General features: G+C 36.7%; 2 protein-coding genes across 2 annotated transcripts; both read left to right on the forward strand.

Annotated features, from left to right (window-relative positions):
• Positions 1–3,152: 3,152 nt before the first annotated feature.
• LOC106145085 (olfactory receptor 5B3) lies at positions 3,153–4,113 on the forward strand. Its single transcript, XM_013361279.2, is given in 2 exon segments — positions 3,153–3,437; positions 3,439–4,113. Coding segments are annotated over 2 exon segments (960 nt in total).
• An 18,380-nt stretch (positions 4,114–22,493) lies between these two features.
• LOC101971242 (olfactory receptor 5B3) lies at positions 22,494–23,438 on the forward strand. Its single transcript, XM_013361251.2, has one exon. The coding sequence runs from the start codon at positions 22,494–22,496 to the stop codon at positions 23,436–23,438; it is 945 nt and encodes a 314-aa protein (XP_013216705.1).
• Positions 23,439–23,681: the final 243 nt, after the last annotated feature.

Genomic DNA, 23,681 nt, shown 5'->3' on the forward strand with positions numbered 1-23,681 from the left:
GAAGCAAGGATTTTGAAGGTTTTTACCTCAAAGAAATGATAAGTATTTGAAGACACAGATATGTTAAACTTTGCTTAAATGGCACACACTATGTTTGTGTATAAGACAATCCAATGGTACGAGTCGATATATACATTTTTTTGTGTTTTCATTTAAGAGTAAAAATAAATTTAATTTTAAAAATATAATAATGAGCTTGATCCCTAAAGGCTCTTTAATTGCTTCTTCCTTAGAAAAGCAGGACAGGGAATTGTAGATAGTCTCACGGGAGAAATCTCCAGAGGTCTCCAAATCTGTATAATTCTCTCTGGATCTCCTAGAACTTGCCTCTGAAATCCCAAAGACTCCACATCACTTTGTTTTAGAAGAAACACACTAGACGCCAGCTCCACTGGACATCCTTTCTTCATCTGCATGATTATTGTTGGTATGCAGCCTTCTTCAAACCTGAGGGTTTGCTATGAGCCTTCAATTATCGTCAGAGAAACATTCCAAGGGAAAAATCACATTGGTTGACTTTTAAATGATATTATTTTTATATGACCTTCTTTGGATGCTTCATTTATTTATGGGCATGATTTGTGAACTGAGAGAAGTAACATTATCCTATGTATTCTATGTAGAAGGAGGGGTAAGTAATTCTTCCTGAGGCACAGAAAGAACTCATGATAGAGTCTGAACTAGACCCATGTTAACTATCTTTCCTCCTTTTCTGCTGCCTTAGAGAACATGGAGTCTTTTGACAACTACCTGAGAGAGGCCTCCCTCAGAGCATTTGTTCCATTTTTCATTCCTGACTTAATGAATTTAAAAGTACCCACCTGGATAAACTGCCTCTCACTTCTAGCAGAGTGGTGAGTTCTCTATTCTGTACCATTTCAGGGAGATGTGTAAGTCATGCAAGAGTACTAGGCTACCTGTGCCTGCTATGAGTTATCCAAAATCAGAAAGAAATATTTCAGAAAGTTTCTAATAACTGAAGCAAGTCTATGAATAAATATGAAAACATCTATGATGGAGACTTTAGTGATGCATAGAACAAATCTTGCTTCTTTTTCAACAACTAAAAAAATAAGAACAAAAAGTATGACAGATGATACTTTGATTGATTAGAGAACTTACCTTGTTCAGTCTACATTTGAATGCCATCAAAGTTCAAAATGCAAACAGAAACAAAAATCCCAGAAATGAAATGATCCTTTTTTAAACTACAAAATGATCCTAAATGAATTAACAGGCTCGGAACTGCATTTATTTAAATCTTTCACCATTGTCTGAGGCTTATTCTTGGGAGGTGGCTCTCACTTGTGAATTTTGAATCGTTCTCATTCTACCTAAATTTTAGAGCCTCGCCCAACTTCTCATATTCTGTTTCCTTTCTGATAAAATATAAACAACAATACAACCTACTTTACACATGCACACTCATGCAACACTTACATGCAAATCCCTTGGGATATAGATAAAACACAGTATATACCAAAAGTGACCAAGGGCATTAAGACTCGAAACCATGATGTCTTCATGGGAAGGCTCCAAATTTAAGGTGTCAAATACTTAAAAGAAGTAGGGTAGGCAGTATCCAAATTATAGATTTCAAGAAAGAAAATTTCAACAGGACTAGTGCACATGGAATTGCAGCAACAGCAGTCACATGCTTAGAGTAATGATGGAATCAGTGGAGAACACACAAACCTAAATGGCCAATCGTGAGGAGAAAAGAAAAAAAATGGGGAAAGAAGCTTAAGGCATCAAGGTCACCCACAACTGAAGGCTTGAATATGGGCATCCACCTCACATGTGATCCATTCATCAAACCAGCAAGACTGTTATCCCATTCTAGCCACATGATGGTTAGCACCTATCAGGATGTTCTAGGCACCCAACATTTTAGTTTCCTTTATGTATTATTTAGTTTTCACAAGAATACCTCAAAGTAGGTCTCTTTAATGTCTTCGTTTTGCAAATGAAAATATGATGTTCATAGGAGTTATGTTAGGGCCAGTGACATTTAGGTGGTAAACAGTAGGTCCGTTGTGGGTCTCCTCTAGGAATCTGAACTCTGAGACAACTGAATCTGATATGCCTTCATCTCAGTCCCCTCTTCAGGCAGCACTTGGTCCCACCATCTCAGCTAACCAACCACAGCCACTGTGTGTAGAGATGTGCTATGTTGGTTCAAGAGTCAGATTCATCTCTGCCTAATCAAAGGTCATGCCTTTAGGCACATCAGTATCAACTTGTGTAGATGTGCTGCTGATGATAAGCATGAGATTGCTGGGGAAGGTTAACATACAACACAGAGATTATCAATTAATTTAGGGTCTTCTGTGTTTGAAACAAGAACCATTTCACTGTTACACATTTGCTTATTTCTTCTATCTCTAACGAGAGGCACACATAATTGTAAAGAGGATGAATTTACCATCTAATCAATCACTCCTATGGATCACTATGAAACCCCAAATGCTGCTTGTAATTCACTTTATTTATTTATTTATTTTTTGGGTGGTGCTGGGGATTGAACCCAGGGCTTTGTGCATGTAAGGCACAAACTACCAACTGAGCTATATTCCCAGCCCCCTTGTAATTCACTTTGGCTCCTTAGATTTAGAAACCATTCAGCATGGGTTAAGAATTGGCATGGTTGCAGAGCACAGATGATCAATTAAAGATTTCACCAATATGAATGAGTTATTCATCAGTATTTACATGAATGTGACAATGAAACAAATTCTTAATGTTGCTTAGAGGAGACACAGAATGCACACTAAATATGCCTCCAGCAATTATTAGAAGGTGAGCAATGTGAAAGTTTCATTCTTTTTTTTTCTAGGAAGCTTTGGTGGATTGAGAGATATGACCATAGAAATAATTTTCATTAAGTATCAACTAACTACATCTCAGACTAACAATTGAAAAAAATTTTGAATTGTTTACATGATTCCTGAGATACTACAGCATGCAACCATCTATATTAGCCATGCACTCAATTTGATCCTAAAGGACATGTTTGTACTAGAGAATGTCAACTTATTACTACAATTAAAGAATAAATATTTTGCATATACTTTCAATTTTCAACTCATTACTTTATCATTCTGTTCTTTCTTCTCATAACTGTAGAACACTCAGTGATTCTCAAGTAACTGATGAAGAATAGGACAGAAGTGACACAGTTCATCCTGCTGGGACTGACCAATGACCCAGGTCTGCAGCTTCCCCTCTTTGTAACCTTCCTCCTCATCTATACCATAAATCTTGTTGGGAACCTGGGGATGATCCTGTTGATTGTCTTGGACTCCCGTCTCTACACTCCCATGTACTTTTTCCTTGGCAACCTGTCTCTGGTGGACATTTGCTATTCTTCAGCTGTCACTCCCACAGTCATGGCTGGGCTCCTTCTAGGAGACAAGGTCATCTCCTACAATGCTTGTTGCTGCTCAGATGTTCTTTTTTGGAACCTTTGCCATTGTGGAAAACTACCTGTTGGCCTCAATGGCCTATGACCGCTATGCAGCAGTGTGTAAGCCCCTGCACTACACCACCACCATGACAACTAGTGTGTGTTCATACCTGATCATAGGCTGCTATGTCTGTGGATTCCTGAGTGCCTCCATCATCACTGGTAACACTTTCAGTCTCATCTTCTGTAAGTCCAATGTGGTCCACCATTTTTTCTGTGATGTTCTAGCAGTGATGGTTCTCTCTTGTTCTGATAAACATATTAGTGAGCTTGTTCTCTTTTATATTGTGAGTTTCTGTATCTTCTTTTCTCTCCTCGTTATCTTAGTATCCTACCTGTTCATTTTTATCACAATCCTAAATATGCACTCAGCTGCAGGACATAGGAAGGCTATATCTACCTGTGCCTCCCACTTCACTGCAGTCTCTATTTTCTATGGGACCCTAATATTCGTGTATATACAGCCCAGCTCCAGTCATTCTGTGGACACAGACAAAATCGCATCTGTGTTCTACAGTATGGTCATCCCTATGCTGAATCCTGTGATCTACAGCCTGAGGAACAAGGAGGTCAAGATTGCATTTTTAAGGGTCTGGGTTGAAAAATCAGGTGAGATTTGAATTGGTTTTCCTCTACATGTGGCTTGATGTTTTTCTCTGGCACCCTTTAGAATTTACCCTTATTCTAAATGTTAGGCATTTTCATAATAATGTGCCTTGGTGGGGGTCTGTTGTAATTTTATATATTTGGGGTCCTGTATGCTTCCTGTATTTGATTTTCCCTTTCACTCTTAAGGTTTTGAAAATTTTTAGATATTATGTTATTGAAAATATCGTGCATTCCTCTTGTTTGTATCTCCAAGCATGCCTCTATCCTGGAAAATTTCAAGTTTGTCTATTCATTTTATCTTATATATCTTGGAAGTCCTGTTCATGGTGTCTTGAATGGTCAAATTTATTTTAAGATTATACATTTTGTTCACATTGCCTGAGACTCCATCTTTAAAATGGTCTAGTTTGCTCTTGATAGATTCCAATGAAATTTTATTCAGTTTACTGATTCCTTCATTTTGAGGATTTCTGCTTAATTTTTTTCAGAATTTATATCTCTTTATTAATGTAATCTTTTGCTTCTGCATTTTCTCACATTATTCTTTGCCTCACACATGAATTTAACTATGAACATTCTAAACTCCTAAAATCAATTTTGAATTCAGTCGATGAATTCAGTTTTGTTGTATTTTTGTTTGAGACAATTTGTTCCCTGGGTTTGTTTGTTTGTTTGTGTGTGTGTGTTTTTTTTTTTGTGTGTGTGTGTGTGTGTGTGTGTGTGTGTGTGTCTGCTCATCTAGCAGTTGCTTTTGAGGCAGTAGAATTTTACCTTGTGGAATTATAGTGTCCCTCAAGTTTTTCTAGTACCTGACAGTTTAGAGGGAGACAGATAATAACAACAACCAATGCAAACAATTTACAACATTAAACCAAAAAGATCTTGTGATAAAATCTACAATGTTGATTGCTACAATAATCAGAAATTATATGATCAGTTTTTGCTCACAGTAAAAACAGTGAGTTTACATAAGGGTTTACAATTTCAGGGATAGAACAGAAGTAATGTAGAATGTGATGATTATGTCAGAGGAGGAGAAAAGTAGAAGTAAAAAAAATAAAGAAAGAATGAAAGAAAGAATAGAGTTTGGCTATTAGCAGAGGAAAAAAGACACCAAAATTTGGGAGAATCCAAAAGTGAGAGAAAAATACAAATAAAATTTTAAAATAGGAAATTTCAAATGGGAAAAAATACAGAAAAGAAATAAAAACATATAAGAACAAAGTTCAGATGTACAATCAAATATCTTAGTCCTCAACATATTGATCCATGAAAAATAATTGCCTTAAAGTGCAAGGGTAGAAATGAGAAAAAATAAAGATATATAAATATGAATAAGTATCCAGTTAAAGGTAGAGTTCTTTAAGAGGAAAATCAGAAGAGTTGAGGTGATGGAAAAATATTTGTAGATTCAAGAGGTGAGTAGGATATATGCTGAGGTGATGTAGGATGTGTTTATAAGAGTGAAGGACAAACAAATAGAGGGAAGAGAATTAAAGAAAGTGATAGAGCAATAGAATTTGGCTGTTGGCAAGAAAAAAAGAGAAATTTGGAGAAATGAAAACATAGCTGTGAAAAGTCAATAGAAAACAATCCAAAATATGCTAATCAAGAACCACTTGTTTACAGACTCCAACACTGAACTTCAAGAGAAAAAAAAAAAGAAAGAAAATGCATGAAAAATAGCTACCATCAAGAAATGCTAAAACTTAAAAAAAAGCAGAAACCAATATGTATATATATAAATACATAAATTTCCATCATTTATCAATCAGTACGTATTCAGAAACAAATCAAAACATAACAAAAGCAAAAACAAAATAGCAAAATAGTCAATGAGGGGTTTTGCTTCCTGTCTGTGCCAAACTGAGTTTCTGATTCTCAGCTTCCCTTCTCAGCTGGGTGGTGTGAGGAGTTGTGGAAGATGCTCACAGCTTGACTTCCTGGGCATTGTCTTTGGGCTCTGTGTGATGAGTTGCTGCAAGTGAAGCTCCCAGGGATGGGCATGTGGTCTGGTAATGGGCCAGGTGTTTTCTTATGTGGGGAGTTTGGGGGGTTAAATAGTCAATGAAATTCTAGGATTGTACCCCATTACTCTCCCCAGGGTACCACGTGGGAAAGGAAGTTGAACCCTTAGCTGGTCCTATTGTTCAGGGATACCGTGCTGTGTTGCCTTCTCAGGACTGCTTCCCAGCACTGTGCTCAGTCACTCCATCCCATTTAGAGTCTCCTTTGGTCCTGCTTGCTGCGGGGTTCAAGGGAACAGGGCAGGGTGGGCTTTCTCTGGCCTTTCTAACCTGCATTACCCCTTAGCAAAATGGTCTCCATGCCAGAAATTCACTGTACGAGAGATTCTCCTTATTTTCTAGGCTCACTTTAGGTCTCATAGTTGGCATCTGCCAGATTCATGTATTGATTTCAGCCAGGAACTCATGGATCTAAGCTCCCACTCTGAGTTCCCTCCACTGTCTCACAGAGGTATTAAAGTGTTTCCAGCTTGGGTTCTGGGTGCATGGCTAGGAGGCCTTGGAATAATATATGACAAGCTCTGAAAGAAACCGTATGCCACACAAGAATATTATACTCTGCAAGAATAAGCTTCAGATTTGACAACGACATAAAAACTTTCCATGATAAACAGAAGTTAAAAGAATTCACAAGTAACTGAATGAACTACAAAACATTCTCAATAAAATATATCATGAAAAAGAAAGGAAAACTTAAACATGAAACCAGCAAAGGGAGGAACTGTACTAAAATAAAAATCAGTCAAAAGAGAAACTAAATTAAATTAAATTTGAAACCAGAAACAATTCAAAATGACAAGGAATAAAAATCATTTATCAATAATAACATTGAATGTAAATGGCAGATTGGATTAAAAAACTAGATCCAACAATATGTTGCCTCAAAAGACTCACCTCATAGACAAAAACATCTGCAGACTGATTGTAAAAGAATGGGAAAAAAATTTGCTATTCACATGGATCTTGTAAATAAGCAGAGGTTTCTATCCTTCCATCTGATAAAGTAGACATAAAGTCAAAATTAATCAAAAGGTACAAAGAAGACCATGTTATACTGTTAAGTGAATATATATCAACAAGTCATAATAATCTTAAATATTTATGACCCAAATAATGGAGCATCTACATACGTAAAACAAATCCTTCACAATCTCAAGAATCAAATAGGTTATAATACAGTAATACTGGGTGACTTCAGCATGCCTCTCTCACTAATCGATAGATCTTCCATATAAAAACTAAATAAAGAAGCAATAAAACTAAAAAATACAATTAATAATTTGGACTTAACATAGATAGATAGATAGATATAAATATAATATTTCATCCCTAAATGAATGAATACACTTTCTTCTCAGATGCACTTGGAACATTCTCTAAAATAGACCATATCTTAGGCCACAAAGAAATTCTTAGCAAGTACCAAACAATAGAGATAATACCTTGTATTTTATAAGGTCATAAAGAAATGAAATTTGAAATTAATAATAAAATAAAAGATAGAAGCTATGCTAACACCTGGAGACTAACTAATACATGATTGAATGACGGATGGATAGCTGGAGAAATCAAAGATGAAATAAAAAAATACTTAGATATAAATGAGAATAGTAACAAAACATATCAAAATCTCTGGGATACTATGAAGGTGGTTCTATGAGGTAAATTCATTGCTTTGAGCTCATTCATTAAAAGAATAGAAAATCAATGAATAAATACCCTAAATTTATTTAAAGCCCTAGAAAAATAATGAACCAACACCAAAAGCAGTAGAAGACAGGAAATAATTAAAATCAGAGCCCAAATTAATAAAATAGAAACAAAAAAAATTTTATAAAATCAACAAAATAAAAAGATGATTCTTTGAAAAAATAAACAAAATTGACAAACATTTAGCCAAGATAATAAAGAAAAAGAGAGAGAGAAAATCCAAATTATTAAACTTGTGATGAAAAAGGAAATATTGTCACAGACATTACTGAAATACAGACAATAATCAGAAACTACTTTGAAAATTTATACTCCAATAAAATAGAGAATCTTGAAGACATGGGCAAATTTCTAGATATGAGCTACCCAAATTGAATCAAGAGGATATAGAAAATTTTAATAATCTATTCCCAGCAATGAAACTAGAGACACTATCAAAAACCTACCAACAAAGAAAAGCTCAGGGCCAGATGGATTCTCGGCCAAAACCTACAAAACCTTCAAAGAAGAACTTACACCATCCTCCTCAAATTATCCCATGAAGCCGGGTATGGTGGTGTATGTCTGTAATCCCAGGGGCTCAGGAGGCTAAGGCAGGAGGATCGTGAGTTCAAAGCAAACTTTAGCAATTTAGCGAGGCTCTAAGTAACTCAGTGAGACCCTGTCTGTAAATTAAATATAAAAAAAAGGGCTAGCGATGTGGCTCAGTGGTTAAATGTCTCTGGATTCACTCCCCCGTACCAAAAAAAAAAACAACAATAGCAAAATAAAACATGAAATAGAAAAGAATGTAACCTTTCCAAACTCATTCTATGAAGCTAGTATCACCCGAACACCAAAACCAGACAAAGCCACATTGAGGAAAGAAAACTTCAGATCCATATCCCTGATGAACACCGATGCAAAAATCCTCAATAAAATACTGGCAAAACACATACAAAAACATATTTAAGAGACTGTGCACCATGAGCAAGTGAGGTTCATTCCATGGATACAAGGTTGTTTAAATATACAGAAATCAATAAACATAATTCACCACATCAATAGATTTAAAGACAAGAATCCCATGGTCATCTCAATAGATGCAAAAGAAGGACTTGACAAAATTCATCATCCATTCATGCTCAAAACAATAGAAAAATGAGACATTTTAGGAACCCACATTAATATTGCAAAAAGTGCATATGTAAACTTAACGCCAAAAATTAGAAAAAAATGGAGAAAAATTAGAAATATTCTCTCTAAAAACTGGAACAAGACAGGGAAGCCTTCTTTCTTGAGACCCATAGCCAGAGTAATTAAAAATGAAGGAAATTTAAAGGGTATGAATAGGAAACGAAGAGCTCAAGCTATCCCTATTTTCTGATGACATGATTCTATACTTAAAGGATCCAAAAAACTCTGCCAGAAAGCTTCTAGACCTCATAAACAAACTCATCAAAGTAGCAGGGTATAAAATCAACACCAATGTATCAGTTACATTCCTATATACCAGTGACCTATTAGGTAGAAGAGAAATCAGGAAAACTATCCGTTTCACAATAGCCTTCACAAAAACAAACAGACAACAACAACAACAATGACAAAACTCTTAGAAATCAATCTAACAAAAACAGGCAAGACAATGAACATTATAAAATGAAAATTATGAATGAAATGAAAATTACAGACACCAAAGAAAGAAATGGAAAAAGACCTTAGAAAATAGATCTCACATGTTTTTGGATAAGCAGAATTAATATTGTCAAAATAGCCATGTTACTAAAAGTGTTACACAAATCGAATGCAATTTCTATTAAAATCTCAATGATATTTTTCACAGATACAGAAAAAGCAATTGTGGAATTCAATATACTACAGTTATAGCAAAAAATCCAGCATGTTATTAGCACAAAAACACACAGGAAGACCAATGGAACAGAATAGAAAACACAGAGACAGACCCACAAAAATATAGTCATCTCATACTAGATAAAAGCACCATAAACATACATGGAAGAAAAGATAGCCTCTTCCACATACGGTTCTGAGAAAACTGAAAAAAAAAAAAAGGTAGTAGAATAAATTAAACCCCTATCTCTAATCCTGCACAAAACTCAACTCAAAGTGGATCAAGGACTCAGGCATTAGACCAGAGACCCTGTACCTACTAAAAGAAAATGTAGACCCAACTCTCCATCATGTTGGCTTAGGAACCAACTTCCTCAATGATAACTCCTAAAGTGCAAGAAGTAAAATCCATAATCAATAAATGGGCCGGGCACAGTGGTGCATGCCTGTAATCCCAGCGGCTATGGAGTCTGAGACAGGAGGATAGAGAGTTCAAAGCCAGCCTCGGGAATGGCAAGGAGCTAAGCAACTCAGTGAGACCCTGTTTTAAAATAAAATACAAAAAAAGGGCAGGGGATGTGGCTCAGTGTTAGAGTACTCCTGAGTTCAATTCATGGTACACCCCCCCAAAAAAAATCAATAAATAATAGGATATCAAACTAAAAATCTTCTTCACTGCAAAGGAAATAATCAATGTGAACAGAGAGCCTATAGAATGGGAGAAAATCTTTGCCACCTGCATCTCAGATAGAGCATTAATCTCCAGGTTATACAAAGAACTCAAAAAAACTTAACACCATAAAACAAACAAACAAACAACCAAGTCAATAAATGGACAAAGGAACTAAACAGAAACTTTACAGAAGAATTATAAATGGTCAAAAATATGTGTTCAATATCCCTAGCAATTAGAGAAATATAAATTAAAACTACACTGAGATTTCATCTCACTCTCATTAGAATGGCAATTATAAAAAATGCAAATAATAATAAATGTTGGAGAGGATGTGGAGAGAAAGGTACTCTTACACATTGCTGGTGGGACTGCACAGTGGTACAACCACTATGGTAGGCGATATGGAGATTCCTTAGAAAATTTGGAATGGAACCATCATTTGATCCAGGTATTCCACTCTTCATTCTATACCCAAAGGACTTAAAATCAGCATATTGCATTGACACAGTCACATCAATATTTATAGCAGCTCAATGCATAATAGTTAAGCTATGTAAACAGCCTAGGTGCCATTGAACAGATAAATGGAATAGAAAATGTGGAATATCTACACAATGGAATATTACTTGGCAAATATTATGCTAAGTGAAATAAGCCAGTCCCCCAATACCAAAGGCCATATGTTCTGTCTGCTTTGTGGATACTCATTCCTCAATAATGGAGTACGGGGAGAAGAAGAATAGAAGTCCATTGGATTAGACTAAGGGGAAGGAGGGGAAGAGGGGGACATAGAGAGGACAGCAGAATTGATTAGACATAACTTCCCTAGCCTGGATTTGAATATATGACCAGGGCATCTCCACATCATGTACAACCACAAGAATAGCATCCTAATTAGAATAAATTATACTCCATGTATGTATACATGCCAAAATACATTCTACTGTTATGTATATCTAAAAAGAACAAATAAAAAAATTTAAAAGACTGCATTCTTAAAAATCAAGAATGTGTTCATTTGTTGTAAGAAGGATAATCTTTAGGATTTTGGTTTTAACCACAAGGTTTGGTATAGCATTCCCTGATTCATTCTCAGGTCTTCTCTGAGCACTGAGTACGTCTGAGCTCACATTGACATTAAGTTCTTGAGGTGATGATGCCCTCACCTCTGCAAAGTCTGTTTTCTGGGAAAGGAAAACATTAAGTCCAGGAACTCATACATGAATAAGAATGGCTAAGCTATCTTGATGTCTGCTCATCAAAATACCCACTAAGGGCATTGATGTAGTTACTCATTTTATGTGTTTTTTTTCCCCTACCACAAGATAATGCAAATGTTTTAAAAATATCAGGACTAGGCTGGAACAGAACTAAAGCATATGATGTTACTTGGTTTCACATACACATGGATACGGTGAATTTGCCAGAATTAAATGTAGTGGCGTTACTGTGTTGGTTAATTTTATAAGTTAATTTGAATAGATTAAGGGATACCCAAATACACAGTAATACATTTTGCCACGTATGTCTGTGAGGGTTTTACCGAGAGTCTAGTATTTGAAGCTGTAGACTTGGTGATCAATGTGAGGGGCCATCTGCCAATCCACTGACGGCTTGTCTGTAGATCAAAAAGCAAGAGAAGGGGAAAATTCTCTATCTCTGTCTCTCTTTCTCTCTACCTTAACTGGATCATCCATCTTATTTCACTTTGGACACTGGAGCTACTGATCTGACCATGGATTTTGGCACTATGGTCTTCAAGACTTGCCCACATCACACCTCACCTTCCAGGCTTAGACCTTTAAAGACCTTCAGATAGAATCACACCACCTCCTTTCCTCATTCTCCACCTTGCAGACAGCACATCAAGGGCTTCTGACCTCCCTATCTTCTGAGCCTGAAATGAGAAAATTCAGGAAAAATAAGAAGTTCTAATATGCTCATACATTGCTGCAAAATTTTCAGATCATTGAAATATTAAATAGGGAAACAAATAGCTTGGACCCTTTTATTTTTGCAAATGCTTTGAAATTGATAATTCTGGCCACTCGTTTTTATGTTAGTTGAGTTGCATTCTCTTTTGTCATCCCTCCATCCACACCTCTTCTTTCTCACTGATTTCCTTGCTTTTTCTTTACAGGTCATGCCTGAGGACCTTTGAGGTTGCTGTTCCCCGTGGGAATGCCCCTCACTCTATCTAGGTCTTTGCTTCAAGGCCACCCTGTCATGGAGTCCTTTCCTGACCACCCGAGTGAAACAGCCATTCTCCACTGGCCACATAAACTGTCCCGTCCTCCTGTGTCATTCTTCATAGTTCTTATCAATCCTCATCTACTGTATGTTTTCTTGTTTCTTGCTTAACTTCCTCAACTAGGAAAACTCCACAAGAGCAGTGATTTGATCAAATTTGTCCCAACGTGATTAATAGTACCTTAATATACACCAGTTTATAGTAAATTCTAATGAATCTTTGTTAATGGAATGAATAATTGAGATTTGCATTTAATTGTACTGATATTTCAAACCTTGAAAGCACTGTTTATAAAGTGAATTTTGCAGAATAAAAATCGTATAGGTCAAAATTCATTGCCTCTCAAGATAGTATTGATTTTTCTCATGTTAGTGCCACCTTGTTTTCTTCCTCACTTAAGTGAATTCAGTAAAACAACTGGTTGAGCCCTTACTAACTCCTGAAATTAAACATTTAATGCAGAATCTTTGATTACTATTTTGTCCTGATTCAGCTTTTTCTTCCTTTCACAAAGACTAAAACCTTAGTATCTTTTCCCACGTATGTGTCCAATGTTTCCTTCCATATAAATTATAAAACACAAGTAGGTCATTTGGAGATTAACCCATCTCCCCATACATCACCTACTGTCTGGGGGCCCTCTGAGACTTGAGTCTAGTTAGAGATCTAGAAGCCGGGAGCAGTGGTGGTGGTGGGTCCTGAAGCTCATCTCGTTGTCTTGCAGAGCAACAGCCTTAACGTGATGCAATAAAATTTGCCTGGGAAATGCAAGGTCCAGGAAACTTTCCTTAGGCAACTCAGGGTTAATTCCCTGAGATACAGTGGAGAGGTTTATTTTAGGGGGGTAGAAAGACGAATTCTACTGCCCAAGTAGACTCACCAGAATACAGGGGATCGCTTCCTGAGTTTCCGTGGAGTCTTCCTACATATTTCTATTCCAGCCATCAGGATCCAATACCTCACAGTCAATGCCTTCTCTTTGTTGTTGTTGTTTTTATTTTCAGATTTTTGTTCCTTTTAGTTATACATGACAATAGAGTGCAATTTGACTTATTTCTACAAACATGCGAGTACATCTTATTCTAACTAGGATCCCAGTCTTGTGATTGTACATGATGTAGAGACTCACTGTGGTGCAAATAGTAGGATAGTTATGTCAGAATCATTCCACTGTCTTATTCCTATGCCCCCTCCCTTCCCTTCATTTTTCTTTGTCTAATACACTGAATTTCTTTTCCTTTCTTCTCTCCCCTTGTTGTGTGACAGCATAAACATATCAGAGAGAACATTGGACCTTTGATTTGGGTGGATTGGCTTATTTCGCTTAGCATAATAGTCTCAGGATCCATCCATTTTCTGCCTAATGTCATTAAGTCATTCTTTTTTTCTGGGTAAGTAATGTGCCATTTTGTATATATACTACATTTTCTTTATCTATTCATCGGTTGTAGGGCACTTAGGAAATATCCTGTTTTTAAGTCTTTGCATATATATCAAGAAGTAGGATTATTAAGTCAAATGGTGATTCCATTCCAAGTTTTCTGAGGAATCCCCATACTGTTTCACATAGTGGTTGCAACAATCTGCAATTCCACCAGAAATGTATCAGTGAACCTTTTTTTCCCCACATCCTTGCCAACATTTACTTATGTTCTTGAATGCTTCCCTTCTAACTAGAGTGAGATGAAATCTTAGCCTACTTTTCATTTGCATTTCTCTAATTGATAAGATGTTGAACCCCTTTTTAATATATTTTTTTGACCAAACTGAATTCAAAGTGGATCAAAGACCTACAAATATAAACCCAATGCTCCATCGTGAATGCTTGGAAACCGGCTTCCTCAACAAGACTCCTAAAGCACAAGAAGTAAAATCAAGAATCAATAAATGGGATGGTACCAAACTAAAACCTTTCTTCACAGCAAAGAAAACAATGACGAGCATGAAGAGAGCCTACCGAGTGAGAAAAATCTTTGCCAGCTTCAACTCAGACAGAGCATCGATCTCTAGAGTATAAAAAGAAATTTTTAAAAAACCTTATCACAAACAAAACAAAACAAAAACAAACAGACACACACAAAAAAACAAAACCACAATTACTACATGGCCAAAGGAACTGAACAGGCACTTCAGAATTAAAATAGTCACACTGTTAGGTTGAGGAGTCTGATTTGCATTTTAATTAGGCACCCAGGATTGACTTCATCTCAGCAGTCTCAGCACTAAATCTATAGGAGAAAAGGGTCCCTTCCAGAACAAACATGGACAAAATTTCAAATAATCTCTTCAGGGTTAGAAAGCTCATTCAGTTCCTGATTTCATCCTTTTTTCTTCCACTTTCTTCAGCCACATTAGGTTTAACAAGCAGTTACATTGTACTCATTAGTTTGGACAATTTTTCATAGTGTCTCAATTTGTTCCTGGGGCTACAATGAAATACTTAGATGCTGTGATTTATAAGGAATGCAAAATTCATTCCTCCACTGTTCTGAAGTGTGAGAAGTCTTAGATCAAGATGCCAGGGATCTGGAGTTTGCTGAGGTCCTGTTCTTTATGAGGCACAGTTGTGCTACAATTTGGGGTGTAGGGAGGGAAGAGAGGAACGCTGTGGGAATTTCATGTGATAGGATGATTGAATAGAGTGCCCTCATATGGTCATAGACAGAGAAACAGAAAGGGTCCCCCCTAAGACCCTTATGCTGTTCCATAAGGGCATTTATCCCCAGCATGGGAACAAGGTTTAATCACCTAGTGACTGAGACTCAATCACCTCCGCAAGGTCATGCCTCCAAATATGATCACTCTGGAACTTTGGTCTCAACATGACTTTGAGTGGGCACGTACCTTGAACCACAGCTTGTGGTTACTCTGATCCTTGTTTGGGGGCTATTTTATTTTGAATATCCAATGTTGGTATTTTGCGTTGCTCTATTGCCAGAGTATGCCTTGGCCTGCCATGTTCTATTTATTACTGAAAGTAGAAGTTTTAGTGCTTTTTCAATTTAACCAGGTTAGAGATCCAGTTCCAGAACCCTCAGAACCAAATCATGAAACTCATCCTTTAGATTCTGCTCCACTAGAATCAATTTCAGAACCAATATTCGGTTTTGATAGGATTCTTCAGGGAATCAGAACTGACGATTTTTTGATATATACTCTGTAATAAACATACATGGTATTATAAGGATTAGTTCTTGTGATTATGAGGCAGAATAGTCCACATTTTCAGCTGGGAAGTATGCTTAGGTCCTGGAGAGGATGAGTATTGCCAAAGAGATTTAAATAGTATACAGTCTCAGCTCCGATATAGCCACATCTCTACTGTTTTTGTAACACAGAATGCATTCTTGTATATTTTGTGACCCTTAACAAGCTTATAATCAATGTGCTATGCATTGTTAAATCCATATAAGAAAAACATGTGTTAGAAGTAGAATTCATTATATTTCATTTTTTTTCTACTTCTGTAGTTATATTCATCAGTTTTCTTGCTTTAGTATAAAGAAAAAACTTACAGACTTACAGACAGATGAAGAATCCAAAATAGTAATAGTTGGGGACTTTACTACTTTACCTTCAGCAATGACAAGTCACCTAACCAGAAAATCATCACAGATACAGCAGAATTGAAGGCGCCTAAGCAAATGGGCCAAAGAGAGTTCTACAGAACATTGCATCCAAGAACTGGGCTCAACAGACGAAAAATTAGCATTCCTCTCTTCAGTACATGCAATATATATCGGGATAGATTATAAGTCCAGAGAATGTTTCGACAAAAATTTTTAAGTTGAAATATTATCAAATGGCTTTTCTGACCACAATACATGAAAACAGAAATCAATAACATGAAAATCATGTGAAATTGCTCAAGTAGGTGAAAATTAAACAACCTACTTTTGAACATGCAGTGCATCAAGAGGGAAATCAAGTGGGATACTTATAAATTTATGGAAACAAATGAAAATGGAGACCTTCCAAACCAAATAGATATAACAAAAGCATTACTGACGAGGTTCATAGCCTTCAATGCCTACATCTAAGAAGATAAATTACCTCAAATAAACAATTCATCACTATTGCAGCTTGAGGACATAAAAAAAAAAAAAACAAGCCAACTTTAAAAGGAGGAGGAGGAGGTTGGGCGTGGCGGGATATGCCTGTAATCTCAGCAGCTCTGGAGACTGAGGCAAAGCCAACCACAGCAACAGTAAGGCTCTGAGCAACTCAGTGAGACTCTGTCTCTACTAAAACACAAAAAAGGGCTGGGGATGTGGCTCAGTGGTTTAGTGCCCCTGGATTCAAACCTTGGTAATCCCCACACCCAAAATAAAAAGTAACAGAAGAAATGAAATAATAAAGATCAGAGGAGAAATATGTGTAATGGAAACTTTTAAAAACAATCAAGAAAACAAAGAGTTGGTTCTTGGAACATATTAATAAAATAGACAAAGCGCTGGCTACAGTAACTAACAAAAGACAGAGAAAATTCAGTTAAGATAAAATCAGAGATGTAAGGAAAACATTGGAGAACTCAGAAATACAAAAGATCATTAAAGGATTATTATGAACAATGATCCACAAATGAATTTGATGACCTAGACAAAATGGATATAATCCTAGATACATAACAACCCAGAGGGAATCATGAGAAACTAAAAACCTGAATACCCCAGTAACAAGTAATGAGACTAAGTAATAAAAAGCCTACCATAAGAAACTGGTTTCCTTAGGGAGTTCTAAGAAACATATAAGGAAGAAATAAATACCAATACTCTTTAAGTGGTTCAAAATAAATAAATAAATAAATAAAAGATTGAGAACTAGTAGAAGAAGAAGAAGAAAGAGAAGAGGAGAAAGAGAAGAGGAGAAAGAGAAGGAGGAGGAGGAGGAGGAGGAGGAGGAGGAAGAGGAGGAAAGAATTACTCCAAGTTCAATATATGATGTCAGCATTTACCATGATTCCAAAACCACATGAAAGGCACAAGGACAACAGCAAAAAAAGGAATCTATAGTTGAATATCCTTAGTGAACATATATGCAAAATTCCCCAACAAAATCATATTCACCTGAATTCAACAGCATATTTGCAATATTATGCACCACAGTTAAGTGGGGTTTCTCCCAGATGAAAGGATGCACAGCAAATCAGTGAACGAGGTTTGCCACATCAACAAAGAACAAAGGACAGAGACCATATTATCATCTCAATACATGAAGAAAAGGCATCTAATATATTTTCATGCTTTAAAAAGACACTTAACAATCTAGGTATTGAAGGAAAATACCTCAGTATAATAAAGGCTATTTATAATAAGCTGTCAGCTAACTTTATGTCAATGGGAGATGCTGTGAGGAAGTAAAATAGAGAGCCAAGAAATAAACCCACGTGTTCATAGGCAACTGATTTTTCAAACACACTTTGTAGAAAACACTTTTAAATAATATGGAAAGAATTGGATAGCCACACAGAAAAGAATCCAAAGGAAACTAGACCCTTTTCTCTCATCTGTTCAAAAATCAGCTCAAAGTACATCAAAGGCGTGAACATAAGAACAAAAACCATGAAACCAGTATGGTTTCGGACACTGAAATGAGCAAAGCCTTTTTTTTTTTTTTTTTTTTTTAAAGAAAATCCCCAAAGCTCAAAAAACTAAAGCAGAAATGGACCTATGGGATTGCAACAAACTAAAATGGTTTTGCACAGCAAAAAATCAAGAGAGTGGAGAGACAACCTACAGAACGGGAGAAGAGATCTGAAAACTTTAATCTAAAAGGGGGTGGGTAATCAGAATATAGAAGGAACCTCAAGACTCAAGAGAAAAACAAAACAACAACAACAAAAACCCAAACAAGCAAATAACCTGATTGAAAATGGGAATAGACATTCCTCCAAAGAAGACATACAAATGGCCAACTGGTGTATGAATAAAAGCTCAACTTCACTAATCATCGGGGAAATACAAATCCAAACCACGTTGAGATGTTACCTCACCACAGCAAAAGCAGCTTCATTGAAAAAACTAAAAATAACTATTTCTGGCAAGAAGTAGAAGAAAGGGAAGGAAACCTGCACACTGTTGGTGAGAATACAGATTGGCACAGCCATTATGGACAATTGTATAGAAGTTAATGAAATAATTATAGAAACTTCATGTGACCCAGCAATTTCAACAATGAGTTTAAATTTAAAGGACATTAGCTAGGCATGGTAGTACATTCCTCTAATTCCATCTACTCAAGAGGCTGAGGCAGGAGGATGGCAAGTTTGAGACCAGATCAGCAACTTTGCAAGACTCTATTTCAAACATATAAAATAAAATAAAAAATAAAATAATTTAAAAGGATCAGGGATCTAGTTCAGTGGTAGAGAGCCCCTGGGCTCAATACTTAATACTACAATTAATCAATGCATTCAAAAGAAATGAAATCCGTATGTCAGAAAGACATCTGTACCCTTATGTCCCCTGTGGAATTTCTTCCCATAGCTAAGAAATAAAAACAACCTGAGAGTCCAAGAACTGACAAAAGGATTAAGAAAGTGTGTTACAGATGCAATAGAAAATTTGGCTCAGTCATAAAGAATGAACTGTTGTCATTGGCAACAGGAGGTTATTATATAAAGTGAAATAAGCCAATCTAAAGACATTAATGATCTCACTCATGTGTGTGGAACCTTGAAAAGTCCTTCTCACAGAAGTTACAAATTGAGCAGTGTTTACCAGAGGATGGATACAACGGGGAGAAGGAGCGCTGGGGAGAGGATGATCATTGGTACTACTTTGCTGTTAGGAGCAAGAAGATCTGGTGAGCCATGGCCCAGTAGGGAGACTTCAAGTAACTCTTACATAGTGTGCACTTCAAAAAGCCAGAAGCAAGGATTTTTAAAGTTTTCCCTACAAGGAAATGATAGGTATGCTTAAACTTATAAGTTAGAGGATATAAGATATGTTTAAACTTAAAAGATAGGTCTGTTTAAACTTATTTAGGTGGTACACACTGTATTCATGTACACAACAAGCTAATGGTATGAGTCATTTTGTACAATTTTTGTGCTTTCATTTATCAATAAAGAGAAATTTAATTTTAAAAGTGTAATTATGAACTTGATCCCTAAAGGCTCTTTAATTGCTTCTTCCTTAGCAAAGTGGGACAGGGAGCTGTAGACAGTCTCATGGGGGAAATCTTCTCCAGAGGTCTCCAAATCGGTATAATTCCCTCCAGATCTCCATGTATTTGCTTCTGAAATCCCGAGCACTTCACATCACTTTGTTTTAGAAGGAACAAGGTACAGGCCAGCTCCAGCGGACATCCTTCATCTGCATGATTATTGTTGGTATGCAGCCTTCTTCAAACCTGAGGATTTGCTATTAACCTTCATTTATGGTCATAGAAATATTCAAATGAAAAAACATCATATTGGTTGATCTTAAATGATGTTATTTTTCTGAGATCTTCTGTAGATGTTTCATTTATTCAGGAGCATGATCTGTGAATTACCTGGGAGAGAAGTTATCCTATGTATTCTATGTAGAAGGAGGGGTAAGTAATTCTTCCTAGGGGCACAGAAAGAACTCATGGTAGATTCTCAACTGGACCCATGTTAACTATCTTTCCTCCTTTTCTCCTGCCTTAGAGAACATGGAGTCTTTTGATGACTACCTGAGAGAGGCCTCCTCATAGTACTTATTCCATTTTCCATTCCTGATTTAATGAATTTAAAAATACCCCTCTGAATAAGCTGCCTTTCACTTCTAGCAGAGTGGTGAGCTCTCTATTCCATAACATTTCGGAGAGAAGTGTAAGCCATGCAAAATCATGGGCTACCTGTGCCTGCTCTCGGTTATTTGAAAACTAAAGAAATGTTTCTCACAACTGAGGTAAGTCCATGCACAAATGTCAAACATCTTTTATAGGGACTTCAATGATTCATAGAACAAGAACAAATCTAGCTTTAAAAAATGAACAAAAAGTATTAAAGAGGATGCTTTGATTGATTAGTGACCTTATCTTGTTCACTCTATATTTGGACATCATCAGAGTTTAAAATGCAAACACAAAACAAAACCCCAGAAGTGAAATGATCCTTCTTTAAACTATAAAGTAGTCCTCAATGAATGAACGGACTCTGATCTGCATTGAACCCTTTCACCATTGTCTCAGGCCTGTTCTTGGGAGGTGACTGTAACTCATGAATCTTGAGTCTTTCTTATACTACCTGTTTGATTTTAGAGCTTCACACATTCCCAGTAGCCTTTCTGGTAAAATGAGAACAACAATACAATCTACTTCACACATGTAACACTTCCAAGAAAATCCCTTACCATTTGTTGTAGAACACGGTATCTCAAGTGCATTAAGAATAGCAACCATGATGTCTTCATGGAAATTTAAGTTGTTGTCAAATACGTAGGAGAAATACGGAAGGCGACATCCAAATTAACATATAGATTTGCAGAAAGAAATTTTCAGCAGAACTGATCCACAGGGAATTGCAGCAGCAGTTATCATAAACTTAGAGTAATGGAAGACCTAGAAACAATCAAGAGCACAAAACATCAAAATGGCCATCACAGGGAGAAAAGGAAAATTGGGGATAAAAGCTTAAGACATCAACATCACTCACACTGAAGTCATAAATTTGAGCATCCACCTTGTTCAGCATGGGCCATTATCCCCTTCTAGCCACATGATAGCTAGTACCCATCAGGATGTGCTTACACCCCAAATTTTATTTTCCTTTAGTATTATTTAGTTTTCACAAGAATGCCTCAAAGAATACTTCTCATTAATGTCTTCCTTTTGCAGATGGAAATTGGATGTTCATAGGAGTTACCTTAGGACTTGTGACTCTTAGGTGATAAATGGCAGGTCTGATGTGCCTCTCTACTGAGAATCTAAGCTTTGTGTATCTTCTGTATCTGATATGGATTCACTCTCAATCCCCTCTGTAGGCAGCACATGGTCCCACCATCCCAGCTAACCAACCACAGCCACTGTGTGTAGAGATGTGCTATGTCGATTCAAGAGTCAGATTCATCTCTGCATAATCAAAGGTTATGCTTTTAGGCACATCAGTATCAACATGTGTAGATGTGCTGCTAATGATAAGCATGATACTGCTGGGAAAGGTTAATATACAATGCAGAGCTTATCAATTATTTTGGGGTCCTTCTGTGGTTGAAACAAGGACTATTTCACTGTTATAGATTTGCTTATTTGTTCTATATCTAATGAGAAGCAAGCATTGTTGTAAACAGGATGAATTTGCATCTTATCAATGACTCCCATATATGTGAAAACTAGCATATTTCATAGTTTCATATCACTTTGAAACCCCAATTGCTGTTTGTAATTCACTTTAGCTCCTTCGACTTAGGAACCATTCAACATGGGTTAAGGATAGGTCCAGAACAGAGATAGACAATTAGATTTTGCCAATATGAATGAGTTATTCTGCCTGTTATGCATCAATTTTTACATGGATAATACAATGAAACAAATTCAAAATGTTATGGTGAGGAGACACAGAATGCACATTTAATGTTCCTCCAGCAAGTATCAGCAGGTGAGCAATGTGAAAGTATCATTCTCTTTTCTAGGATACCTGAAAGAACTGAATGATTTGACCATAGAAGTAATTTAGATTAAGCCATTAAACTGATTGTATTAACACTGTAAAAAAATTTTAAATTGTGTACATGATCTCTTAAGATTCCTGAATTTCACAGCATGCAACATTGTAAAAGTGATGCAATCAATTTGATACAAAAAGTCATGCTTTTACTAGAGAATCTCAGATTGCAACTTATTGCTACAATGAAAGAATACATCTTGTATATATATTTTGAATTTTCAAATCATTAAGTTATCATTCTGTTCTTTCTTCTCATAGATATAGAACACCTAATGCTTTTTAGGAAACTGATGGAGAATAGGACAGAAGTGACACAGTTCATGCTGCTGGGACTGACCGACGACCCAAGTCTGCAGCTTCCCCTCTTTGTGACCTTCCTGCTCATCTACATCATCAATCTGATTGGGAACCTGGGGATAATCCTGTTGATTGTCTTGGATTCCCGTCTCCACACTCCCATGTACTTTTTCCTGGGCAACCTGTCTCTGGTGGACTTGTGCTACTCTTCAGCTGTCAGTTCCACAGTCATGGCTGGGCTCCTTCTTGGATACAAGGTCATCTCCTACAATGCTTGTGTCACCCAGATGTTCTTTTTTGGAGCCTTTGCCACTGTGGAAAACTACCTGTTGGCCTCGATGGCCTATGATCGCTATGCAGCAGTGTGTAAGCCCCTGCACTACACCACCACCATGACAACTAGTGTGTGTTCATACCTGATCATAGGCTGCTATGTCTGTGGATTCCTGAGTGGCTGCATCCTCACTGGGAACACGTTCAGTCTCACCTACTCTAAGTCCAATGTGATCCACCATTTTTTCTGTGATGTTCTAGCAGTGATGGTTCTCTCTCACTCTGATAGACACGTGAATGAACTGGTTCTTATCTATGTAGCCAGCTTCAATATCTTAATTGCTCTCCTCATAATATTAATATCCTACATATTTATTTTTATCACAATCCTAAAGATGCGCTCAGCTGCAGGACATAGGAAGGCTATATCCACCTGTGCCTCCCACTTTACTGCAGTCTCTATATTTTATGGGACTCTAATCTTCGTGTACTTACAGCCCAGCTCCAGTCACTCCATGGACACATTCAAAATAGCATCTGTGTTCTACAGCATGGTCATTCCCATGCTGAACCCTGTCATCTACAGCCTCAGGAACAAGGAGGTCAAGATTGCATTCTTAAAAGTCAAGAGTATGTTCATCTGTTGTGAGAAGAATAATCTTTAGGATTTTGATTTTAACTTTGTGGTTTGGGGTAAGTTTCCTTGATTCATTCCTCTTAGGTTTTCTCTATGTATTGGGTACATCTGAGGCCACATGGAAGTTAAGTTCTTGATGTTATGTTCTTACCACTGCAAAGTGTTTTATGGGAAGAGTAAACATCAAGTCCAGAAATTAATACCTGAATTAGAGTGGCTAAAATATCTTGATGTCTACTTTTCAAAACTCCTACTCAGGACATTGATGTAG

Source organism: Ictidomys tridecemlineatus, chromosome 4 (assembly GCF_052094955.1).
Source record: "Ictidomys tridecemlineatus isolate mIctTri1 chromosome 4, mIctTri1.hap1, whole genome shotgun sequence".
In the NCBI taxonomy this organism is placed as follows: Eukaryota; Metazoa; Chordata; class Mammalia; order Rodentia; family Sciuridae; genus Ictidomys; species Ictidomys tridecemlineatus.